The sequence below is a fragment of the Gopherus evgoodei genome, chromosome 17 (genome assembly GCF_007399415.2).
Source record: "Gopherus evgoodei ecotype Sinaloan lineage chromosome 17, rGopEvg1_v1.p, whole genome shotgun sequence".
Classification (NCBI taxonomy): domain Eukaryota; kingdom Metazoa; phylum Chordata; order Testudines; family Testudinidae; genus Gopherus; species Gopherus evgoodei.
This window is the reverse complement of record NC_044338.1, coordinates 16,508,725-16,535,201: the sequence shown is the minus strand read 5'-3', so window position 1 is coordinate 16,535,201 and position 26,477 is coordinate 16,508,725. Positions and strand designations below refer to the sequence as shown.

Here is a 26,477-nt window from a genome sequence, read left to right as displayed (position 1 = left end):
TCCTCTCTTGGCACAAAATACAAATGTATCTACTTGAACATCTGTCCAGGGCTATCTGGAAAACATGTGAGCAAAATGCAGCTCTAGTTTAAGTGGCTGCAACTCCTTCGGTTTCCATTTGGGAACTGAGCTGACTTTAGTCTGTTTTCCTTGACAATGTTGCTGTTTGTGCCACAGTAGTGGGTCAGTCAGGATTGGGGCCCCGTTGTGTCGAGTGCTGCACAAATACACATGAAGGCCTTATCTTTGCTGCTGAGACTTTCCCCAAAACTCAAACTGATTTTAAAATTGGTTGGAACTGGTGTGGACCAAGTTCTGGCAGCCCGATTGCTTTCTGTAACTGGCTTTGAAGGTTTAACTATAAATGGGTTATAAAAACAGTTGCAGTCGCTGGAGTCTGGCCTATCCTAGCGCTTTGACAGTTTTTAAAATCGGTTCGAATTCCTGGGGAAATAGCAATGATGAGGGCAAAAGGGAAGGGTCTTTCTCTGGGACTATTAGAAGCTACTGAGTTGGCATGAGGACTGCATCTGTTTAGCAAGGATTTGTCTATGCTACAGGCTGCTGCCAGCAGACTGTCAGTCAGGGCTGATCCACGACCAACAGAGCAGTCGCCAGAAGTCCCAGACATAGACCGTTACACCAGCAAAACAGTTACACCAGCTTTTACCAATGCAGTGTAACTCTCGGGGCAGGGAGAAGGGTGATTTTTACTATATCAGTACGAAGTGCAGTTATGTTCGCATAGCTGCATTCACACAAGGAGCGCTTTGCCGTGGTAGTATACCAGAACTCCTGTACCAGTCAAGTGTGCCTCGTGTTAGACGTAGCCTTCGTATGCGTGCTATCATTCCTGGAGGAACGCTTCTCAATCAGCCAACCATTTGATTTATTACTTCAGCGAATCACCAAACCATCTTAATTATTCACATTTTATTTAAAAGCAGTGTGGGTTATACAAGTGGCTGCTCCTTTCATAACCATAATCTAAAATGGTGGGAGGAGGAAGGGGTGAATGACCCTCTGCTTACACCGGCCTCTCAGGCAGAAGTACATGTTTTATAGATGAGATTTATAAACTCCCTCAGGTATCAATTTCAGCCCTTATCTTGCAATCAGGACAAATATGGTGCCTTCACAGAGCCCCTGATGGCTTCACTGTAATGATTTCTAGGGTTGCCAATTTTGGCTGAACATATTCCTGGAATTTTCATCACATGACACAATCTTTAATTAAAGATTAATTTTTACTTCCTGGAGACTGCAGGACAATCCTGGAGGGTTGGCAACCCAAATGGTTTCACAGTTCTCTGCTTGGACCTAACTATAGGATCAGGTTGTAATGTACAACTGCTGAGACGCCTTCAACCGGAGCAGTCCAGATCACAGGACTTAGCTGGTATAAACTGAAGGACACTTGAAAACTTCCCTATTTCATCTCCATTAAAATGAGCATCTTTGTGCAGAACACCCCTTTATTTGAAAATAGAGAGTCCCCAGGCTGCTGTAGGTGCGTGCCCGGTTCTGAAATGTAATCCTCACAGGGGTGATATGGACTGGAAAATACTAGTAGTGTATCCACCCTACTACTTGCTGTTCTGAATGGAATAAGCATTTATGATAAGACATTCTTCCAGGAACTATCACGCAGTGTGTGATTCATAGACGGTGCTTACTCTTCTTCAGCCTCTTACAATGTTTAAATCTAAGCATTATATCACAGTGACTATTAATGGCTCCAGCTACCTAATACTTACAGAGGTCTCCTTGTTTGTGTGAGGACAGGTGACAGATCAAAGAGAAGCTTGAGAAACTTTAAAATGGGCCAAGCCTGCAGAGCTCTCTCAGACTTACTCCAAGAGAAGGAGCTAAGCTGCCCCCAAACTACAGGGAATCCTGTTTTCTATCCACACTCGAATTTTGCAAATGGCCCTCATCTTCTAAATGACCCCACCCCAGAACCTTCTCTGCTCTGAAATCCCCTGAACTGTGGTGTGTTGGAAACCCTGACAAAAATGTGGCTGCTGGAGCATGTTGACCCTCCTCACCCATTTCCCAAAGACAGCTGGAGAAGGAAGAGTTCAGCCTTTCAGAAAGACATCCCGTTGGTTCATTTTCCTCAAACGCGAGCAAATGTTACCGGCCTCACTCTGCCAGGTCGTAAATCCTTTTGTCAACTTCTTCCATTAGCTGTTTAAAGAGAGAGGCTTGTGTGTTTCAGCATTTCTGCACTCTGGGACTAACGCGCTACAGACAGACGGACAGTCGTCATGCGCACTTGCTCCCTCATAATCATGTTCCCAGCAGCTCATGTGATGTCTGCTTGACATGGAGATTCCAAGAGTCAGACTACCCCTTCCATCCTTGCACAGTCATGAACCTGGTCATGCTGCAGGCAGTCCAGTGGGCTTTTATAATGCATTTATCTGGGCTGAGGACTTTTTTTTTTTCTGATTTGGGGTGTTTTGTTTTTAGACCAATTCCACCCCTATTTGAGGAGTTCAAATTGCCTCTATCTGGGCTTGGATTGAATGAATTATAACAGAATGTAGCATCACCGGACTGTTGGGGCTCAGCTTTCTAGGAGGATTTTATGTCCACAGTTTCTGACACTGCAAAAGTGGGAAATTTCAGGGATTCAAGGAGAGAGTCTTGTAAGAAAAAGCTGTTCTCAACATTTTGTTGTGGTGGAATTATTGAGTTTTGACAGCAATAGCATGTCTGGGAGATGAATTTTGCCACCCTGTAACCTTGCTAAATATCAAAAATATCTTTAGACCAAGGGCTTGATCCTATACCACTTGATGCCAATGGGAGGTTTTCCCCCCTTTGAATCAGTAGGACCAGGGCCTAGAAGTTTCATTGTATTCTGCAGGCCTCATTGATGATCACATCTTATGCTTCTATAGTAACTCGCATCCTGAAGCACTTCACAGGCTAAGTACCTGTAGCACCAGAGCAATGCAGCCACCTCTGGGGTGGCCAATGGCAGTCTGTACAACACAGAGAGGAATAAGCTAGAAATTACATGGGTGCACACACAAGTGAAGGGAATTGAATACAATGAAGTTGGGGTGTCCGTGGCTGGGAGTATAAAGAAGGGGGAGTTCTCAGGGCTTCGGCAGAGTGCAGTTGATGGCTCACAGTAGCTGTTTCCTCACAAGGCCTGTTTCCTGCACAAACCTCAACAAGAGACACTGTGCTATGGGTTCCCGTGGAAGGAGAAGACGATATGCTGTGAGGACAACAGTATTTGCACGGGTTCCGTGGCGGGAGTGCTCTTCTCCTGCAGTTCCTCTTACAGTCAGCTAGTGCAGTTACTGATTTAAAATCCTGTTCCTGAGACACCCCAACCCCCACTCCTTCCTGTGGGGGCAAATGCTGGCCTAGCCAAAGAACAGTCACAGCCCTTTGAGCCTAAATAGCTCCCTGCCCACTGCAGGGAGCAGAGAGGTTTTAACTGCACCATGTAGAACCTTTATTTTTAAAAAAATTAAAACTCTACTGTAATTGTCTGAATGGCTGCGGTCTGTAACAAGGAATACTTTGGACCACGTATGGAGAAAACTGAGGGACATATTTTTCTCTATCTGTCTGAGTGCATGTAGATAAGTACAGAATTTGAGAAGAGTATTCCAATGCAGCATCGTACTAATGGTCAGATTAGTCCAGGATCCTCTCTGGCCAGTGCCATTGGGCTACTCATGTTTAAGTAAATGTTTAAGTTGTTTGCTGATGAGCAGCCAGAGTGCTTAGCACCTCCCAGTTCTAAGCATGAGCTATGATTCTGAAACAAGACGTTTCTTCCTAAGCCTGAGGAGCTGGTGATTTTCTTATGCCCTGAAGAATGAGGGTTTATATCCCTGACTTGGTTTTTACCCTAACTTTGGGTATTGCTTAGGAGAACTTCGAGAAAGTCACCAGCTCCAGCCATGACTTGCAGTCCGAGGGGAAAAAGCTTGTCTCTCTCACCAAGAGAAGTTTGTTCAGTAAAAGGGATTACCTTGCCCACCTTGTCAATCCTAAGAAAAGGGATTGCAGGAAGCTATCCTTCCTTGTGTGTATGTGTGCATAGGACAGAGATGTACAAAGAGCAAGGGCCTGGCCATACCCCAGAAGGCAGCTGTGGCGGGACTGGTTTCCACATACTGCGGCCATAGAATCATTTCAGTACCCATGCAAATGTCACAAGGTTCTCTACAAAGGTGGAAAGAACTGACAAGGTGGAGAGAGGGACGTGGAAACTGTCAGTGAAAGATGCTTTTGTAGTGAATTCAGGGAGCTTTAATCCAATCCTAGATGAACCGAGAGGATTCCAGACTGATGTGGATTAATATTGTCATCTGTAATGACATGCTGGCCTTAAAGTCATTGTGAATATGCTTGGAAAGTCAGTTGGCTTTGCCAGGACCTGTGTGCTGAACGCAGACTGTCTGCCGATAAACTGTGCTCTAATGGGGAGAGGTTACTAGTAATCCTTGCACACGTGCTGCAGCTCCTACTGTTGTTTCTGACATTCGGGTGCTGCTGGCAGAGGGAAAGCATCATTGTCACCAGGTGATCATCGGCCTGAAGTACTGGACAGTCCTTTCCTTAACTTCACCCAAGGCCGGGTTTCTATGAGAGCATGGATGGCCCACTGGCAGAGACCTATCTTACGGAACCAGATGACTTGGGCTCAATTCTTTCTTTACTACAGCCTCCCCGTCTGATGTTAGGTCTTCAGTTAATCTTTCTGTGCCTCAGTTCCCCATCTGTACAGCGGGGAATAGTAGCACTGCCCTGCCCCACAGAGGGGCTTGTGAGGATACATTAAAGATTGTGAAGTGCTTGGATGCTGTGGTAATGGGGCCATCTTGGGTGCGTTTTTTCCAACCTTCACCTGTGCAAAGTGGCGGTAAAAGGATACCAGTGGTGAGAGTGGAGAACTCTGATTTGGTAGCACTTTACACCCGCTTCACAGAGTTCAAGGCAGGGGAGATCAGGCCTTCTGTTTTCTCTAGTCCTGGGTAATGATATGTAAAACTTCATATTTTTACAGCTGAAATCCAAGCAAAAGAAAATCCAGGAAGACTAGTGAGAAATATGTGTTGTTGTCAAGGCGCTTTGTTAAGGGGTTGGAGGAGCAGTGGAGGCCCAATGATTTGAGCCATTTAAATGCAGAAAAAATATTGGAGAATATAGCACAGAGAACAATCTTGCATTAACGGGGGAAGGACTGGATGGCCTAATGTGTAGGTCTGTCATGCTAGGAAACCCTACCTGCCCTCTATCGTAGTCTCTCCTAGATGTTTTTTAATTAATTAAATTATTGGGGGGGGGGCAGTGTGACTTAGTGGATCAGGAGTTGCCTTGGGAGTCAGAAAACTCAGATTTTCTTCCTGGCTTTGTCACTGACCTCCTGGGTGATCTTGGGCCAGTTACTTGCCCCACCCTGTGCCTCAGTTTCCCCATCTGTAAAATGGGAATGATTATTTTGAATGATTTGAGGTAGCACCACTCTATGCTAGATACTTTCCAAATGCTTAAGGAGAGTCCCTGCTCTGAGGACCTCACAATCTAACCACGAAGATCAGGGAAAGGGGAATAAGAAAAAGCAACTTCTACACAATTTAATGACAACACTTTGACCCCCCTTTGAAAAGCACTTTTGGCTCTGTGAGTGAAGGGAGGGAAGTACTTCGCTTTTTTGAGAGAGACTTGTTGAGCAGGCGTGAAATAGGTCTTGTTTGTGCTTAAACCCTCCCAGCCACAGACGTGCATGTGGCTGACACTGCTGTCAAGCGCTGACAGTTCGGTTAATGTTTGTCTCCTCTGTTGCGTGTGTTTCAGGCCGGACCTCAGCAGAGCAATGAGCCAAGCAGAGCTGCTCTGGGCTGCAGCCTCACTGATGGTGCTGGGGGCCCTTGTGAGCATGTGCGTGAAGTGTCAACGTTCTGGTAAGACTTTCTCCCTCAGCCTTGAATCAGGGGCATCTTCAGCATGAGGAAATGCTGCATTGCTCAGTCTGCTTGCCTATGTCAGACAGCTACGTATCTCCCTGCAGTCCCAGTGTGGGCTGGACATGGTGCCTGCTCTCCTACTCAGGAGTTAACTGTAATGAGCGGTTTGCCTGAGCATAAAGGTTTTGCTGCCATTCAGTATTGCAGAGATGATCCCCCACCGAATCACGCTGAGCCCGATGTCCCAAAGCAGGTGCCTGGGCTCACGTTTCTCTCCTGAGCATGTGCAGGAAGGCTGGATCTAGGCATTAAGTGTCTGCCACCTGCACTCTGTGCAGCGTGAGCTCCTGCTGCCAATTCTCTGATACACGAAGTCCTTGAGGGAGTCACTTGCCCCGACCTCGCCACGTGCATAGCAAGTACTGCTTTTCGCATGCAACTCCTGCTACTGGAATGGTGGGTGGCAGGAAGCTGGTGCTTGCAGGCAGTGTCCACCTGTGTGGCTTGCAGCATTCTTCCCCCTTGCTGGGCACAGACTTGCGTGGCTGGGCTGAACTGCATTCCAGGCTGTTGGATCAGGGATTAATTTGACTGATCCTGGTTCCGATCCTCCAAATGTTGTAAGAACATCCCTTAGTTGGCCAGTGAGATATCCGCTTTAGTCCAGCGCTCTTTCCTGGTCCTGGCTGCAGGTTTGATGGAGGCACTAGATGAAATTCTTTCAGAGCTGTTGTTCTCCAGTTCCTCTTTGTGTCTAAATTCTTGTTAGCTCATGTTGTCAAGCGTTTTGTCTTCTTTCTGCACTTCAATTCCTAAGTCACCGATTTTGATGATCTTCTTCCAGTTACTAAACAGGAAAAGAAGCTGTGCAAGCAGAGGAAACTGTAAGTTACCCTTCATTCTCACATTTTTTTCCAAGAGGTCCTCATAGGGAGGAGATTAGAGCCCACACAGCAACTGGGATCAGAGCTCTATGCATCCCAGATCTGCACATATTAGGAAATCTGGAGGTGAAAAATAGCTGCCTCAGAGCATTAATGATAGTCCACAATCCCATAGTGCCCAAGAACGTAGAACGGATCAGAGACACAGGAAAGCTGTGTAGTGCCCTTAGAAGGAATAACGTGAAATTAAGTGACAAGCTATGATCTTGGGCCTGAATGATGTACCAATTGGCTTTAATAAGAGTTTTGGATGAGAAAGGTTAGAGGAGCAAATTAGTATGTTGCAAAATGGTGCCACCACATAGATCTATACTAGGATTAAGGTAGATGAACAACTTTATTAGGTACAAAAGCCTGTATTTAAACAATGTGTGCTAGCTAATAGGAACATATGCTAGCATTGAACTACCAGACCTACAATGTCAGCTAAGTAAGGAAACATGAGTTCTCTCTCTCTCTCTCACACACACACCCTTGTTTCCTTCAATAACAGTCAAACCACAAGTCAGAAGATTAGAAAAAAAGAAAAATCATGGCCTTTAACCTCTTCCTGCCTTTGGCAGCATAGCTAACCTGCTGCAAAGGGCTCTGGAAGGGCCCAAGGATGGGCCATATTGTGTGCTGCCGCCCTGCTGCTCCATTTAAAAATGACCAAGTGAGAGGATTTTGGTGTGATGTTTGGCAATTGATGGAAGAGCTACTGCAGGGCTCTATCCCTCCGAATCCCGTCTAGGGTTAGAGAGATGTCCTGGCTTGCTGAAATTAAACCAAGAGCCTGGATGTATTCCTGGTCCAGTGAAGTCAGTAGCTAAACAACCACTGACTTGAGAGAGGTCAAGATTTCATGTTCCATTTCTGCAGCTGTTTTTGTGGTTGTTGTTGCTTTTTTTGCAACCCCAGTTAAACACTCACACAGTCACAAGGAATCTAAACAGGGACGTTGGTTGAAAAGATCCCTGATCACCACTCAACTGCCAGCTGTAGGAACAGGGCTGATCAGAATGAAGAGAAATGGAGTGATTTGCTGTCTGTGTTAGAGTAATAGCTGTGCTACTGGAAGAAAGAGGGAGAGATTTTCGAAGGGGAGTTGGGGGCCCAGCGCCCATTGAAAGTCAGAGAGTTGAAGGCCAGAAGGGACCGCCACAGCATCTCATCTGAGCTCCTGTCTATTAGGCCACCCACAGCGACCAGCATCCGCACACCAAACCCAACAACTGAAATGAGACTGAAGTGTTACAGCCCACAGGAGACTTAACAATTATATGTCACGGGGAGACTAGGAGGGGCACCAGTGCCTGAGGCCCCCACAATGGCAGGGAAATGATTAAGTAAAGTATACCCAGATTATCCTGGCACGTGACCCACACCCATACTCAGCGGAGGAAGGTCAAAAACCCCAAGGTCACTGCCAATCTGATGTGGGGGATAATCCTTCCCAGCCCCACATAGGGTGATCAGCTAGACCAGGGGTCGGCAACCTTTCAGAAGTGGTGTGCCGAGTCTTCATTTATTCACTCTAATTTAAAGTTTCGCATGCCAGTAATACATTTTAATGCTTTTAGAAGCTCTCTTTCTAGAAGTCTATAATATATAACTAAACTATTGTTATATGTAAAGTAAATAAGGTATTAAAAATGTTTAAGGAGCTTCATTTAAAATTAAATTAAAATGCAGAACCCTCTGGACCAGTGGCCAGGACCCGGGCAGTGTGAGTGCCACTGAAAATCAACTCACGTGCCGACTTTTGGCACCCGTGCCATAGGTTGCCTACCCTTGAGCTAGACCCTGTGCATGTGAGCAAGAACCAGCCAGCCAAGCACCTGAGAGAGTGTGTGTGCTCGGTGCCACCTCAGAGCCCTGTCCTTCTCTGTCCAACATCTCATCTCCAGCCATGACCAGCCCTGATGCTTCAGAGGAAGGAGACCAACCCTCTTCTGAAGACATTGGATTGGGGGCTGGGGAAGTAAATGGGAGCTGAGTGCTCAAATCCCATTAGGGCTTTGAAAACCACCCTCAGTGTATGTACCCGCAGTAACAGATACTCTTTAGTGTTTCAGCTCTGCTGTATTCCCTTCCTTTTGGTATGTCACCTTCTTGTTTTAAATATTACCCCAGCAAAATGCATGGTCAACAGCTCTCTTTTACCTTTATTAAAAAAAAAAAAAAGAGTAAAAAAACATGATGCCCGCCTTCCGAAAAGACTGAATAGACCCAAGGTATGTGAGAGGTTAAACTTTCCTTCTGGGCTTTGTGGACCTGTCTCTAGAACCTTTCGAATTCTATTGCGAGTCTGCACTTACTTCGTGTTGAAATGCTTCCATCATGGGATGAAAAGAGTCGAAATCATCATTGTTTTCTGGACCAGGATATCTCTTCATCACACGCGGCTTTGCCCCCATCCTTGGGTCCCCTCCCCAGCTCCTGTTGTGTGTTTAAGGGTCATTGGAAATGCTCCCATTGACGTCAAAGGTCAAGACCAGACCCATAAAGAGGCTGAAAATAAAGCTGGGTGACATTTTTTGACTAATAGTTTGTTTGCTGAAAATACAGTTTTGGTTGACCTGAAAATATTCATGAAGTGACATGTCACCACATAGCTTTGGCCAAAAATATATGTTTGGGACTTAGGCTCCATTCATAACACAGCCAGAGGAGAGGGGGGAGGGAGAGGAGGAGGAGAAGATGATGGTGGTGCCTCCCTAATACCTATCATCCTGTGGCTAAGACATTCACTAGGGAGTCCTAGTCATTGGACCGTAGGGTATTCTGAGTCGGGTCTTTCTCATTCTCTCCTGTTGAAGCTGTTCCACTTTGCATAAAATACATGACTAGTCACCAGGCCAGAGAGAGAGAGTGAACGACTCTATAGCCCAGAGAACCGAAAAACCAGTTATTTGCCCAGCTCTAGCTGCAATTCAAACAGCTTCTCTGCCCCCCTCCTAGAAATATTAACATTTAACGTGATCACGGAAGCCCTTTCTTTGGATTTCAGTTGTAACAGCCTTCGTGCTGACGTGCTGTGCAATATAAGCCTCATCTTTCCTTAGGCTCCACTTTCATGTCCTTAGTGGCTTCTGCCTCCATCTTATGCTTTGTGACTTTAACAATGCGCCCCCCCACCCCACTCCCATTGCATGTCTTTCCCTCTAGTACATATTGCATTAGCCAGAACTTTCCCTGTATTTTCAGGCATGGAAACCAGCCGGGGTTTGAGGTGATACGATCCTATTCAAGTGAGTATACTTTTTTACAAAGCTCTATAGGTATCTGAAAGAATCTTGTGTATTGGAGCATGAGTCTTTGCTGCTTTTACAGATCCAGACTAACACGGCCACCCCTCTGATACTTGGAAGAATCTTGTAGTTGTTAAGTACTGAGAGAGTTTTCCAGGCTGCAGTTTTTGCAAGGATATCGATTTGTGTCTTTTTTTCATGACAGTGTCCTGCAGTGCGGAGAATTAATTCCTGTCTCAAAGAATAATTTATTACAATTGGGAAAGCGTGGAAGGCCTAACGAACAGAACTAGAAGGCTGAGATTTTCAAAATAGACTTAGGTGCCCACTTGGTTTTTGAGTACCTAATTCCCCTAAGCTCCTTTAAAATCTCAGCCTAAATATTTAGTGTCACGTAGAATCTGTATCACGAAATGTAACAACATATTGACTTAGGCTACAGGGTGCCTGCTCTTCTGAGCAGAAACTTAAACTGCCCCTGAAAGTGACAGAGAGAGGGGGGAAACACTTGAACCCAAATTGATACAAATGACTCATATATCCTTGCCCTGTCACTGCTTCCTGCGGCACATTTGGTTACAAGCTGACCTTTTGATTTCATCCTAAACTGAGCTGCTGGTTGGGTCGGTATTAAAGGTCATCGTAAACAAAGAAGGTGCAGGAAGCTAAGCTTGCCGAGGCCCTGGTTTCCCGCTGCTGTCGATCTAAGTACTTCAATCATCCTGAGTGCAGTAATATCACAGCACCGAACAAAGGCACCATCACTTGGGCCCTTGTTCCTTTGAGTCACCTCAAGGGGACTTTAATTTTGCACTTTTCTTTCCTCTCTGGCTGCCCCTTCTTTCTTTTGCCCCTTCCTTTGTCTGTCTGTCTTCACATTTTCTATTCTCTCTTTTTTTAATTTTAATGGTTTCCCCCTTTTCTCTTCATTTCTCTTCCTATGCCATCTTCTGCTGCTACCTCCCCTCCCCTGCTGTTTCAGTTTGAGTTTTGGGAAGCTAATCTCCAAGAAAAGTGTTATGCCTGGCTCTGAAAGGAGCAAGCTTTGTGCAAACGAGTTACACGGTCTTGAGCTGACTATTGAGAAAACTCTGTCTTCGGGTTCTTGAGGCTGTTTCCTAGCAACTGAGGACCACAGATGTCTAGGGAGAGTGTTGTCACACAGAGAGATGGGAACGTTTCTTGGGTAACGTGAGCCAATCCAATGGAGCGCATAGGACGGAGACCTTGGAATGTGACTGGTGTTCTAATGGCCACTATTAAAACAAGCAGAGCAGTATGGGATTGTACTGCTGATGAGATGGGCCTGTTTAATTTTGAACCAATTGCATTTCGAAGCTAGATACGGTGAATTGTGGTAGTCCAGCCTAGAGAGCATCATGGCCAAGTCCGTGTTGGACAGGATGTGGTGCAGTCTTCTGGCCAGCTGCAGCTGGAAGATAACATCTTTTGCAGTGGTTGTCATTAGAGTATCTAAGAGCAATGAGGAGTCCAGAAGGGTGAAGAGCTGCAAAGTGACATGAGGATCTGAGCAGCAAGGCTCCCGCCACAGAGCGAGACTCTACGGTGGGAGTTGGATTTTCAAAGTATTTCCTTCTCTCTGCCTACAATATCTCTGTCTTGCTGCCTTAAGCAGCTGTTTGACATCCAGATGCTGACCTCTGATAGCTGAAAGATGGTGCTGCTAGCTCAGAATGTAAGGCCTGGTCCATACTACAGCGTTAAATCGATTTAAACAGCGTTAAATCGATTTAACACTGTATCCGTCCACACTACAAGGCACTTTAAATCGATTTTAAGGGCTCTTAAAATCGATTTCTCTACTCCTCCCCAACGAGAGGAGTAACCCTAAAATCGATATTACTATATCGATTTAGGGTTAGTGTGGACGGAAATCGAAGTTATTGGTCTCATTCTTTTACTGAGCTACCCAGAGTGCACCGCTCTGGAAATCGATGGTAGCCTAGGACCATGGACGCACACCACCGAATTAATGTGCTCTAGTGTGGACGCGTAAAATTGATTTTATAAAACCAGTTTTATAAAACCGGTTTTAATAATTTCGATTTTATGCTGTAGTGTAGACATGGCCTTAGTGAAACTGAGATCTGGGTGTCATCCATGTATTGCTGGCATTTGACTTGATGTCTCAGTTTTCCCCAGCAGCGAGGTGCTGTGACTGTCTGGGATGGGGGAAAACATGACCGAGTGCTCTGGTGGCAGACGAGCAGTTGTCCAACAGTATTGTCTGGGAACAGCCTGGAAGGAATGGATTTGGGTCCTCACAGCAGGTGTCCATTGACTCCTCCAATATCTTTAAAATGGGACAATGCTAAATCATGATTAACAGCAGCAAATGATGCTCCGGTAATAGGAGCTATGGGTATCCGGCCTCTGATGATCCATCGGTCCAAGGAGTGCTGTTTCTGTTGTACAATGGAATGTATTCCCAGCCACAGAAGGATTAAACCAGCGTAGAGAGAGTCTATTGGTTATAGTACCTGCCTGGGATTTGGGAGACCTGGATTCAGTTCCCTTTTCTGCCACAAATTCCCTATATGAGCTAGGGCAAGTTGCTTAGTATTTATGTGCCTCAGTTTCCCCATCTGTAATAAATGGGGATAATAGCAATTTTCAGCCTCATTTGACTACTACAGTGAGGAGGGGCCAGAGAAGTACCAGTGAAGATAGCTAGAACTGTGAAGAGGTTTTTATGGTGTGGAGAGAAATTAATTTGAAAATGAACAAAAGTGGGTTGCAGCAACTTACATTTAATAATACTTTGCCTTTCTGCAGCCCGTCATCGCTGAAGGAGAGTGAGAATTATTAAGCAGTGATGGGCCAAACAATCTAAGAAATCTTTATTTTAACAAGATCTAGGACAATGACAGATGCAACCAAACCTCAGGAGAAGTTGCTATTGGAGCATTTAGGACAGTGGTTCTCAAACCTCTGTAGTGGTGACCCCTTTCACACAGCAAGTCTGAGTGCTCCCCCTCTTATAAATTAAAAACACTTCAAAATATTTAACACTATTATAAATGCTGGAGCTGAAGCAGGGTTTGGGGTGGAGGCCGACAGCTTGCGGACCTCCCCCCCGCAGCTCATAACCTCATGACTCCCTGAGGGATCTTGACCCCCAGTTTGAGCACTCCTGACCTAGGAGAACCCATAGCTATAATTTTTAGAGAATGGAAGTCTATTAAAAAAAACTGCTAGCAGTTTGGGGATGGAAACTCATGCAAATTTGGAGAAAACGTCAGATAACTTGCAGGGGGACTAGGGACCAGCCTAACTATTAGGACTGGAGCTTTATCTAACAGGTATTTGTTTGCAGTGGCCTATTCCTGTTGCTTGTAGACACAATAGGTTTCTATAGTAATTTCCTTCCCTGGCCTACCCTATGTTTTTTAGGAAGGTAATTGAAAAAGTTCTGGATTTCGTAGTCTGCAAATATCTGGAAATCCTTTGCATTTGACTGCTCTGTGCTCCATTTGAAAACGTCTCCTGCTGCCATAACCTTCAACATGTGATTTTATTTTCCATGCCAGTTGCAATGACAAGGCAAGATCAAATTAAATTGCCAGACAACGTCCCAGTAACAAGGTAGGTGACAAAATAAGATACAGTATTTCAGCCAAAATTTGGGCCACTGGGTCCACTCAAACTTGAAGAAAATTGAGGATTTGGGTCCACATCTGGATCTGAACTCTCTGGCTTGGCCCAGGACCGATGCTAGGGGTTTGAGCGCCCTAGGCAGACGGCAAGTTCGCTGCCCCTTGCGCTGGTCCCACGGCTCTGGTGGAGCTGCCGCAGTGGTGGCTGTGGAGGGTCCGGCGCTCCGCGGCTCCGGTGGAGCTGCCGCAGTGGTGCCTGCGGGCGGTCCACCGGAGCCGCATGAGGAGCTGACCCTCCGCAGGCACGACTGCGGCAGCTCCACCGGAGCCACGGACCAGCGGACCCTCCGCAGGCACCACTGCGGCAGCTCCACTGGAGCCGCCTGCCATCCCCTCCGGCAAAACGGCGCCCACCAATTATTCTGGCGCCCTAGATGATTGCCTAGGCTGCCTAAATGGTAGCGCCGGCCCAGGCTTGGCCTATATTTAATTTACTGCTTATTCTTTCATAATGTTCTAAATCCTCTTGATATCTGTGTTCCAAATGCTTTTATAGCATCCACTAGCATGAATCCTTAAAACCAAGCCAGGGAAATGAACTGTCATGGCGGGTGAAAGGCAAGTAGTACAGGAGGTCCTTGATGTTAACCATTTTGACATTGTGAAGCCCAAGCAAACTGATATGGAAAATATATGGCAGAATATTATGGCTCGAATATATATTTGTTTATCCAAATCCCATCCCAAATACCCCATTTCCCATTTCTTAGTCCTCAAAATGTCTCCTATTGCACAGCACCACCAGGAAAAGCTCTGTGAAGTATGGGGATTGGTTGGAGACCACTGTAATATCCAATATTTACTATGGTGTGTTTAGAACTGGGATTTTAGCTGCTTTCCAGTGTGAATGGCTTGTATTCCAGGTATAGACCTATACTGTGGGAGAAAGAGTGTTTGCCAGAATGTTACATTAATAAATTTATCTCTTTCAGGAAAACCAGTGAGCGACTGCAGGCCACAGGTATTGATGGTAGATATTTATACAAAAGTATCCATTTCTTTACACCTTTTGTTATCTGCCCTGGGTGGGTTGTTACTTCAGTACAAAATTAGTACGTGGGAAATATTACAAATCTTTGACTGATTATATTGGCAAATGGAACATATATGGTAAGAGATTCCTGACTGCTATATACGCCTACAAAACTCACAGAAACTAAGCCTGGGAGAGGATGTTCCATTCCCATTTATGGTCATCCATTTTGAATTCTGAATGGTGCATTATGGGGACAGGGGTTACCTTGGAAGTAAGTTAGCTAACGCTACAAACCTACTCCTATAATAATATCTAACGCACAAACATTTGTAGAACTATACAAACACCTTCATGACGTCCCATGTATCTTGTTGCCTACATTCTCTATCCATTTTTATCCTGTTTAAACCCTTTACCTATGTGACTTTCTCTCCAGCACCTCTCTGTCCCTTCTCCTCTTCTCTTTTCCTTTGAGACTAAGACCAACCTCCTGAGTCTTTCCACAACTTCGCAGATTCTTCAGACCTGTTCTCTATTGCCCTGCGCTGCGCTCTTCCCGAAGCAGTGGCCATCTTGCAGAGTGCGGTAACCAGTTCTGCACACAGTATTCCAGCTTTAATTTTCAGAGTGCCCATTGCTGAAGCATGTGGGCAGGTGACCTGGATTTGCAGAGAAGCGGAGCACCTCCATCTCCCAGTAATTTCAACTGGAGTTTTGGGTGCTCAATGCTTCTGAGAATCGGGCCCTAAATGTAGTATTAAGTGAAATCCCTCTTCCCCACAATATTCAGTACAAACAGCTACCATCCCTGTCTTGCTGTGATACAATATTCTACCTAGTCACTGGTGAACAAGGAGTTAATCCCAGCTCAGTTTTACCCTCTCCTCTTGCTTAGCTAAGGACTAGAGAAGGGGCTGCTTGTGAGAATGTGGTGGGGAAAATGCCCTTTCGAAGATTAGGCTTCTCATCCAATGGCCCTAAGACTGGGTTAAACTGCAATCTGGGGAGTTTTTCCTATTGACTTTCTGCTTATATTCATTTATTATCCTCCCTTCCCTTGCTAAAAACCCTGTTCCTTTGGGGGAAAGATCTTGCTGATTGTAAATGCTGAGCCCTTCAACCGCTTAAACATCCCAATAATAATAGATAACTCAGTGTTGGACCATAGCTTTCCCTAAAACATGTGTCTTGCACCTCACCCTAGTTTGATCTGCAAACCTGGGCTCTGTTGAAATACCAGAGAGGAGGGAGTTTTCACATCTTTGGCCCCCTATATAGCTAGGGATTGTTCTCCAGAGCACCTTGCCTGCCACGGAGACAGAGTCCCTAAGGGTTCTGTCCAAGTTTTCAAGCACCTTTCTAGGTAGAATGTGAGGGCCTCACAAATATTTAATGAATGTCTCCCCAGACCCCATACTGCAGTCTGTTGTTATACTCGCTTTACAGAAGGGGAACTGGGACACCAAGATTAAGTGGCTCCCTCAAGCTCACAGAGGAAGTCTGTGGCTGAGCTGAGAATTGAAACAAGCTGTCCTGAGTCTCAGACCTGGACCACAGCACCACCCTCTCTGTCCAGGGGTGGAGTTTAGCAAGTGTCTTCTAGAGTGTCTTGGACTCTAGTCTCTGTTATTATAGCTTGCTAGCTGGTGTTTCTGGTGTTTCTACAGTGCTGCACTGAGCAGGTGGTGTTGGTTATTCTTCCTGTCTCACCCTCAAATCTATTTCCTCATTAGTGACCTTAGTGGCTCTTCCCGTTAGAGCATTTTCCGCAGATTGGTCCCTTGTGCCACAATTCATTATTTCCTCCTTTCTTTTTATACTGAGCTCTATTTCATAGAATATCAGGGTTGGAAGGGACCTCAGGAGGTCATCTAGTCCAACCCCCTGCTCAAAGCAGGACCAATCCCCAGACAGATTTTTGCCCAAGATCCCTAAATGGCCCCCTCAAGGATTGAACTGAAACCCTGGGTTTAGCAGGCTAATGCTCAAACCACTGAGCTATCCCTCCCCCCTGTATTTCACATCTGGTGGCTCAATTGCCTCTGAATCAGATTTCATAGCCCCTGTAATTGCTAGCTAGCAAATCATGGCTAACATACAATGTCAACATATGCTCTCTTCTAGGTGACAGTGCTGAGCCCAGATACCAAAATTTCATGAGAGGTAAACATTACAACTGCAACATAATTCAATTAGGCTAAGAACATGGCAGACAAAATTCAGCCTTAGTATAAGTAACTCCAATTGAAGTCAATACAACTTGCACCAACTTATGCTAGGACTGGATCTACTCCTCTATGTAAAATAATAGTAGAAAATGAAAAGCTGTGATCCCTGCTTTAATGTATGTGGGTATTTCTGCATATGAGATGGAAGGTCACCAGCCTTTGGAAGCAACATCACATTTTTGTTCCTGTCTCTTCTCTGAGTGGAGAATCTGTTAGTATATGGTCTGGCTTCCCCTGGAGTTTCTAATCACACTCTGTCTGTATTCAGCTGTGTCAGGATATTTCTTAGGCTAAAAGATGTTCCCCAGCTGTAAAATGGAGGTCAGAATGCTGCCTTTCTCCTGTTTAGATTGTAAGAGCGGCAAGGACAGTCTCTTAGTAGCATCCATAGCACAAGAAGGTTCAAATCTCAGTTGAGGCCTCTGGATGGTACCGTAATACAAATAATTAATAATAATAATAGAGGTAGCAGGAAGAAGGCATCTCCTGTTGTCCGAATTCCCTTCATTAGTATTTTATTCTTTAATGCGTAGGAATATAGTAATTATTTTGGTCTTGAGGTCTCCAGTAGCACAGCTCTGTAAAGGACATTTTATCTTTGGAGGAAGATAGGGCTGATCGGGGCACTAGCCCATTGAGATGCAAGGATAAAGCAAAGCGACCATCACAAAGGCCACAGATGATTGTGTTAAAGCCCAAATAATGGCATTGCTTAGTCTGTTTTTTATAGAGGAGCTCATCAAATCCTTTTGTTTAACTATTCATGCCCCTTTAGGACAGTGGCTGTCAGCCTTTCCAGACTACCGTAGCCCTTTTGGGGGTTTGACTGGTCTTGCGTACCCCAAGTTTTACCTCACTTAAAAACCATTTGCTTACAAAATCAGACATAAAAATACAGAAGTGTCACAGTGCACTAGTACTGAAAACTTGCAAATGTTTTCCTTTTTACCATATAATTATAAAATAAATCAATTGGAATATAAATATTGTACTTACATTTTCAGTGTATACTACATAGAGCAGTTTATATATATGTCTGTATGAAATTTTAGTTTGTACTGACTTCGCTTGTGCTTTTTATGTAGCCTGTTGTAAAACTGGGCAAATATCTAGATGAGTTGATGTACCCCCCTTGAACACCTCTGCACATCTACAGGAGTACACGTACATCTGGTTGAGAACTGCTGCTTTAGGATAACTTAGACTATGTGCTAAATTACTCTTTATCTAAAACAAAGCCCCTTAAATTCTTTCGCTGGGCCCTTATGATACGTCTACACTGTATAAAACTCCCATGGCTGGCCCACGTCAGCGGCCTCGGGCTGGTGCGACTTGGGATGTGGAGCTATAAAATTGTTGTGTAGATGTTCAAGCTTGGGCTGGGATCCTCCCCCCTCGCAGGGTCTTAGAGCCCAGGCTCCAGCCTGAGTTTTACAGCCCTGCAGCCTGAGCCCCACGAGCCCAAGGCAGCTGATGAGGATCAGCTGCGGATGTTTTATTTCCACGCAGGGTCCAGTCCTAATCCCATGGAAGTCAATGGCAAAACTTGCATTAAATTCATGTTTATTTCAGTGGTTTCAGGCTGGATGTGGCTTGCTCAATATTTTGAGCCTGCTCACATGCCTCTCTTGAGGTGTCTGAGCTGCAGGCTCCCGAGTGACATGGCTGATGCCTTTTGGTCAGTGCACTTTGAAGTATCTGGGCAGTGCATTAGAAAGCTGCAGGGTGGGGCATGCAGAGGAGAAGGTGTTGCAGAATGAGGCATGGGGAGGGGACGGGGAACACCAAGACAAGAGAACAGGAAGGTGAGACTGGTGCAGTCTGTGCAACAGTCCATTGGGGGGATAAGTGTTAATTTTTCCATGGCAAGAGATACACAGATCTAGTAAAAAACCGAGTGAGAAAGGGAAGAGCTGGAATGCTTGTCTGAAGGGAAACAATCGCCTGCAGATGCTCCTGGAGAATCTAACCTGGCCCTGTGTGTTTCTAAGTGCATAGACCTTTTCTGGATCAGTTTTGTGACTTTATTTTGATTTTGTGCTGTGAGAAATGTCCCTGAGACTGCGCTAATGGTAAATGATTTGTACTTGCAGAAGACAACCAGGAATTGGATGCTGCCTATGTGTAAGTCAATCTTTCTCTCATCCGCCAGTACATTGAATCTAATCTCTTTAGTCTCCCTTGCTAATGATAGCTTTGAATTGTAGGATGTTACAGTGCATTCAGTTCATCTTCTTACAGAGGAAATTAAATTCCAAAGATTTGGGTTCCAAAGCAGAGCTTTGAAGATCATGATTTTCATGCTGTTTCATTATTCAGATTGTGCATAGCTCTGTTAATTTCACACTCTCTATAAGACCTTGCAATGGACCACGTTACTGTGAGCCATTGTTTCCGCTGTGAATAGTAACTTGTTGCTATTGCGGTTACTCTCAGCAGAACATGCAAGATCTCAGGATGGAAAAGAAAAATCTGTCCTAAGTGCTTCTGACTTGGTCATGAATAACCTATGGGAAGCCAGGTGCTAAGCAGGATACATGCACAGAGAAGGTGTTCCATGTCCAAGTTCTGCAGTTGTACATAACTCGTATAGAGTATGACTTCCATTGTATCATATTAGCCTGTAGTGCAGGTCAGACCTACACATCTCATAGGCTGTGGAGTATTAGAACCATGAGGAATACAATAGGCTTGTTTCAAGAATGATATTGGACAAGGAGCCAATCACAGGAAACGTACCCATTCCAGATGCAACCAAGATACAGTGCAATACATACAGAAAACCAAATACTGTACTTCACCTTCACAAAGATATTTACATCCGTGCATGGACCCACTACTGTAGAATCTACCTATTAGATTAATCACAGACATGGACAGCGGTATTGATGTGGGTCCCAGAAATCTCATTTAAAAGAAATAGCTTTGGGAGGCCTCTCTGGAAGTTTTGTATTCAGTTTACTCAGTTACAGAAGTGTATTGCCCAGGAGATGAGGCAGTTTGTGATAGCTGTGGCAACTTTAATTAAAATTTAAGGTTCTGGGAAGAGAAGGCTCTGTGGCTCTTTCTGATTGATTTGAGGCCATGGGGTGGCTGGGAAATTGGGGTCCCATGCATGAGTAAGGTGAGTGGAATTTTGCCCCAAGTGCCATCTCAAAGGCAGAAAATTTCTAAGACTGAGATGTTTTATCTTTTCTAGCAACCCTATAGCTACAGATTACTACAACTGTGCAACGTTCTTGAGACCACCAAATGGTATGTTCACAAGAAAGACAAATGAATGGCTGTTTATTCAATCCACTTGTGGAAGATAAAACCAGTGAAGTATTTCCAGCCAGCCAGGTTGTAGTGTGGGTTTGGGATGAGCTGGAAACAGACAGTTTTCTTCTTTTATCTTTCTCCTTTGTTACAATATGGTTTGATGCAATTTTAATGAAGGAATGGACGTGGGCAGCAAGGGGTTAAAAGTTATTGTGTTGGGGGGGAATCCAAAAGGAGGATGCTACGTAGCGGCAAAACCACTGAAAAGCTGTGCTAGGCTTCAGGGCTGTGGTCAGGTGCCTTACTTCAATGCAAATCAGCTGGTTTATTTTCATTAAGCCCTGGTTGGCTTCAGGCCAGTGGCAGAGCATTGCCTAAAGCCGCATGTAGTCCAGAACCAAAGCCCTGAATGTTCAGAGGTGATGCTTCCCTTGCCTACAGCAGCACTATCAAGTACTTGGCTCAGTGGGGTACAGTAGGTGGTGCAAACAAGATCAGCCCCAGGCCCAAGCAAGTCAGGAAAGCGCTTTGGGCACGGCCTTCGTATACCAAGCACTTTACATTTACAGTGGAACTTCCTGAGGTTTAACATTCACGGTGGAATTCCCTGAGGCACCTGGCTGTCCCAGGAAGAGAATGTGAAGTGCCACAGATCTTAAATCTCCAATGGTCACTTTGTTTTTCAAACCATGCAATATTCTGTGTTCTCATAGCTTGAGTCTAGGTACAGAAAAGTGCATCCACGTAGGCCCTGACGCCACACACACTTATAGATGTGCTTACCTGTATGCACTGGGAGGGAATAATCCCCTATGGCTACCTGAGGTGTCTCAAGCTACTCCTGAAAGTAAACGCTTGCAGGACCTGGACCTGGGGGCTGATCCTGCAGCTCTCACAGCAGTAAGTGGGCCTGCTCATGTGAATGAGGAATGCAGGACGGTGCCCCAGATCTCTACTACCAGGAACACTAATCAGTGTTAAATACAGAACAGATGAGGTAGCGAGGCAGGAAGCAATGTTTAGAGAGACACTGAGCTCCATGCAGGCCCAGCTAAACCCGTTGCAGAATTGAAAGCTCTTCAGGGCAGAGGTTGTCTCTTTGTTGTATGTTTGTCCGGTGCCATGAACAATGAAGCTCTGACCTTTAGGCAATACCATAATACAAACAATAAAAAATAATCATAATAATCAGGGTCCTGGTTTGTCTAGGGTCTTCCATGAAAACTCTGTCCCGAATTGCTTCTGCAAAACTAAATCCTGTAACACACTTAGGGCTGGTCCAGACTAGGGGAGGAAAATCGATCTTAGATACGCTACTTCAGCTACGTGAATAACGTAGCTGAAGTCGAATATCTAAGATGGAATTACTCACCCGTCCAGACGGCGCGGGATCGATGTCCGCGGCTCTCCGTGTCGATTCCAGAACTCCGTTGGGGTTGATGGAGTTCCGGAATCGATATAAGCGCGCTCGGGGATCGATATATCGCGTCTAGATTAGACGCGATATATCGATCCCCGAGCAATCGATTTTAACCCGCCGATACAGCGGGGTAGTCTGGACGTGGGCTTAGAGTTAAACACCTCTTTCTGTTACAACTTATTTAATGCACTGTTTTTAAAAGTACCAGAAAGAGGGTAACTAATTTAAGTCTGTCACCAGAAGACGGATGTGGTATAAAGACCTTTAAAAAAACATCGCTGACTTATTTGTTTAATATTATTTTTGTATATTGTGGTAGTTACCACAGGACCCCATTGATCAGGACCCCATTGAGCCCGATGCTATACATATACATACTAACTGGCAATCTTTCTCCCAAAAGCTTGCAATCCAAGCAATGTCTTTAATTATTTTGTTTTTCTATTTTATAAAACTAGTGCTTGAGGATTGTGTGAAAATTATGGGCAGGAGAAGACTCTCAAAAAACCCAGTGCAGATGTTGCATGTGTGAAATTGTGTGAAATGGCCATTTTGATATCCCAAAGTGTGCAAAACTTATCTGAAATGGTATCGGATTCTGACATCATTTTTGGATAATCCATTTTTTTTGGTCCAAAAGAAATTTCAAAATGTTGTCTGTTTTCCACTCAGATGGTCTTATTTTTGAGGGGAAAAAGAAGAAGAAAAATATTCTTGGGGTGCGGTGTTTTTTTTGTGGCAAAAATGTACCTATTTGGGGAGGGGCATTCAAAACTAAATGGGAAAATCCTGAGTTTTGAGTGGTACAGAGACGAGTGGTACTTTTGTGTTGTGACTACAGCATCAACTGACTTTATTAGCCTAGCACTTACATTTTGTGCCATGGGAGGGGTTAAAGCAAGATGGAAAGTGATTGGCATGTCTATTTGCATGAATGAATATCTGCAGAATCTTCCTAACTTTGATGTGGTGACCACATCAACTGTTCAGGCTTCAGTTACATTTTCTTCATCTGTGGACGTACATTTCAGATAGTAAACTACAGGCAGTTGCTCATGTGGTTTAACTGCCCATATACATCGTGGTTGCTTTTTAAACTGATTCTAATTATAAATATTATTAAATGCCTGCTCTTGAGCCTTTCTCTCAGCCAATAGTCTCTCTCAGCTTTGGTGCTAGTCTGAAGATAAGTCGTGAATGTGGGCTGAGAGGCAGTGGGAAGCTACTCATCAAATGGAACAGATTCTTCAAAGTACCCATTCAGCAAACCACATACAGAGCAGACTAGTTTTAGTACGTAAGGACTAGGGCCAGCTTGTGATCTCGCTTACATGGTGTAAATCCAGAGTAGCTTCCTGGAGTTCCATGCTGAAATTGGAATCAGGCCCGTAAGATGTACCTGTTCATTCAAAAGCAATCTTCCCAGCTGGCCGTGTGATTGTAATGGCTTACTATTTGTATTCCAGTGGGGTCTGAGGATGTTATTTGGGGTTTTTAGAACCCAAAACAGTGGTAGTTCAATTATTTTACTTTAGGCGGAGTTAGGGATAAATTAATTGGAATATGGCAATTTTGTTTGATAATGATTAATATAAGTAAAGCAATGGGGCTATATAGTTGTCACTGAGGCCATAACTGCAAGACGGGTGTTTCTCAAGTATCACTGAAGGTTTAATTTGACCTGCAAAACTTTCATTACTGTTCGTGATGAGTGAGATGGAAAGAACCCAGCTTGATTCTCAGATTCCAGAGTGAGTTTGCAGGGCTGGTATTTAGAAAAAACGTCTTTTACAACCAGTGGGATGTGCCCATTTGATCTGGAAGCCACTGACTGACAGTAAACACAGACACCTCTCACCATCGTTATGGTTTTTAGGGCCAGTTTCAGAGTAGGCGGCACTTCAGGGATGTGTAACAGACTTTAAATGTGTAGATTGCCAATTCAAATCCTGCCCAGGCTGGTAATGACGGAAACTTATTCTCTAATGGTTCATTGGTAATAGTCTCCATCCAATTCACTATGAAGCTCTGTCCTTGTCCCAAGAAAACCACCACAGCTGGCACCTTTGTTATCAGTCTCAGCAGAGAGGCCAAGGAGTGATTTAGCCATGGAAACTGAAGAATCCTTTCACCCCAGAAATGATCCTTATCTGGTTAGGTGGAGCAGTGCACAGCAGATGCAGTTTCTCCACTGCCTGGCTGCCATGTGGGCTCAGTAGGTAACATTGGTTTCAAGGGCTGCCAACTGGCACATTTGGGCTTGTTTATACATACAGTTCAGACAACTTTAACTATACTAGTACCATTGAAGCAATACAACTTCCTAGTGTGGATACAGTATAAAAGGGCTTATACTGGGCTAGCTTATTTCCCGTGCAGGAAAGGAAACATACTATGTCAGTGTAAGGCACTGTTATATTGGTATAACAGAGGTTGTACCGGTAATAAGTATTTCGGTGAATAGTCACACCCTGGAACAACATACCAGTGAAACATTTCAGTGTAGATCAGGCCTCTGATCAGCTCTTAGCTCACAAGGATTTAAAAACCCTGCACTTACAACTGCACAATTGGAGTGTGAGCCTGAGGACTTTTTACTCCTGCTTGTAGGTTCTGATCTAAATCATAGAGGTTTTGGTTGTTTACCAGAACTGCACTGGTTGTTCCTATTGCTACCCTACTATGCAGGATTAATAACCCCAGTTTAAATTTTTACTCCTAGTTATACAGGACAGTCTATTTGAGGTTGCAGTAGGGCATCAATTCCTAACCTCTATATCATGCAGCAGACGCTCCCAGCCTCTACTCATGAAAGCTTATGCCCAAATAAATCTGTTAGTCTTTAAGGTGCCACCGGACTCCTTGTTGTTTTTGTATATACAGACTAACATGGCTACCCCCGATACTCTCTAAACACTGTCATGAATACCAGTCTTGTTCTCCTTGAAGCTAACTGCAAAACTCCAGTTGATTTCAATGCAGGATCCAATCCCATGTTAAAGTGATTATACTAACAGTGAACATGACTCCAGTTCTGGCAGAGCCTTTTACAGTGACCTTTCAGCTAACTGTCTTAAGTAGTGCATTTGTTCCTCCGTGGTAAACACTGCTTCTCCACAGGCAGATGGTGCTAAGACTTAGTGCTGTACACAGAGCCACATGCAGGACCGGCGCCAGTGTTTTTGGCGCCCTAGGTGCATGGCCATTTCGCCACCCCGCACGCTGCTCCCATGGCTCCAGTGGACCTGCCGCAGGAGTTCCTGCAGATGGTCTGCTGGTCCCTCGGCTCCGGTGGAGCTGCCGCAGGCTGCAGGAGGTCCACCGGAGCCGCGGGACCAGTGGACCGTCCATAGGAATGCCTGTGGCAGGTCCACCAGAGCTGCGGGACCAGTGGACCCTCTGCAGGCACGCCTGCGGCAGGTCAACTGGAGCTGCCTGCTGCCCCCCCTGGCAAAATGCCGCCCCCCAATAATCCTGGCGCCCTAGGCGATTGCCTAGGTCACCTAAATGGAAGCGCCGGCTCTGGCCACATGCAGAGAGCTCTCACCATCATTCACCTTCCTTTTTATCTTGTACAGAAAAAGAAGAGGATTCCTGTTTCTATCAAAATGTTGTGATTGGAGCATCCAACAGTGCTGAGTCTGGTAAGTGTCAGTTTTTGGGGGACGATTACTGTGTGTATTGCAGTTATGCTGAGATGCCCCAGTCATGGAGCCCAGCCCCCAATCACTTCGCTTAAAGCTTTACTCACCTAGACCTTTCTCCTGAAGTGAGCTCCATATAGGTAGTTCCCTGTGCCTGCATGGAATCCAGCTGAAGTCATTGGGGCTCTGCACAGAATTCATTGTAGCATTGGTTTCAGTGGAGAAGAGGGGGAATTCTGCTTAGAGACTGTGAACTTCTGAGAACTTCTATCTCTGGGATATTTTTTCAAAATTGTGGATTAATTTTGGCTTTTGATTTTATATGCTGTATTGATAACATCTCAGACTCTGGTCACAACTAGCTTTATGCTGAATGATTACATTGGGTATCCTATTTTAATGGGCAGCAGTAGCCTCAACAGGCAGGTCTAACCATGCAGGGCTGGCTCCAGCTTTTTTGCCACCCCAAGCGGTGAAGCGAAAAAAAATAAGTAAAATAAAACCGCGATTGGCAGCACTATGACGGCAGTTCTACTGCGCCACTTCATTCTTTGGCAATTCGGCGGCAGTTCCTTCGCTCTGAGAGGGAATGAGGTACCCGCTGCCCAAGTCCCGGACACGCTGCCCCTTTCCATTGGCCACCCCAAGCGGGGCTGGCTCCAGGCACCAGCTCAGCAAGCAGGTGCTTGGGGCAGCCAAGGGGAAGTGGTGGCACATCGGGCTCTTCGGCTTCGGGTCCCTCAGTCCCTCTCGCAGGGAAGGACCTGCCGTCAAATTGTCACTGAAGAAGAAAGCAGTGCAGTGGAGCTGCCACCGATTGCGATTGTGGCTTTTTTTTTCTGTCTGCTGCTTGGGGCAGCAAAAACCCTGGAGCTGGCCCCGGCCCCAACCACCTGCTTCCTTCGCTGGTGCCTGGAGCCAGCCCTGAACCCATGCCTGTTAAAAAACAAACCACACACTAAACTGGGAAGTAGATGAGATGGCGATGACCAGACATGGGAGTGGAGTTGCTCCACATGAAAATGCACAAGCCCACAGGTCTGACTGGAAACTCAGCCTTGTCCAAATGCTTATGTTTTTAGAGGGTGGAAGTGAGATATTTCAGAGAACAGTTCCACATTCTTAGTACACTTGTTTCCATTGCTCTACGCA

At 45.2% G+C, this 26,477-nt stretch overlaps 1 protein-coding gene and 1 long non-coding RNA gene across 3 annotated transcripts in view; one reads left to right on the top strand and one right to left on the bottom strand.

Moving 5' to 3' along the window:
• LAT2 (linker for activation of T cells family member 2) overlaps window positions 1–26,477 on the top strand; it is a 32,424-nt gene that overhangs the window by 2,648 nt on the left and 3,299 nt on the right. For both annotated transcript variants that reach the window (XM_030536957.1, XM_030536956.1), the window contains exons 2-10: window positions 5,833–5,939; window positions 6,787–6,826; window positions 10,076–10,119; window positions 13,671–13,725; window positions 14,729–14,757; window positions 16,897–16,935; window positions 19,094–19,124; window positions 20,200–20,255; window positions 25,260–25,325. In XM_030536957.1, the coding sequence (XP_030392817.1) occupies window positions 5,852–5,939; window positions 6,787–6,826; window positions 10,076–10,119; window positions 13,671–13,725; window positions 14,729–14,757; window positions 16,897–16,935; window positions 19,094–19,124; window positions 20,200–20,255; window positions 25,260–25,325 (448 nt within the window). In that variant the 5' untranslated portion in view covers window positions 5,833–5,851. The remainder of the gene's footprint in view (window positions 1–5,832; window positions 5,940–6,786; window positions 6,827–10,075; window positions 10,120–13,670; window positions 13,726–14,728; window positions 14,758–16,896; window positions 16,936–19,093; window positions 19,125–20,199; window positions 20,256–25,259; window positions 25,326–26,477) is intronic.
• On the bottom strand, window positions 472–26,120 carry LOC115636618. Its single transcript, XR_003997002.1, has 3 exons — window positions 25,968–26,120; window positions 6,901–6,911; window positions 472–482 (listed from the first exon to the last, which is right to left on the bottom strand). It is a non-coding gene; the product is annotated as an uncharacterized LOC115636618 (long non-coding RNA).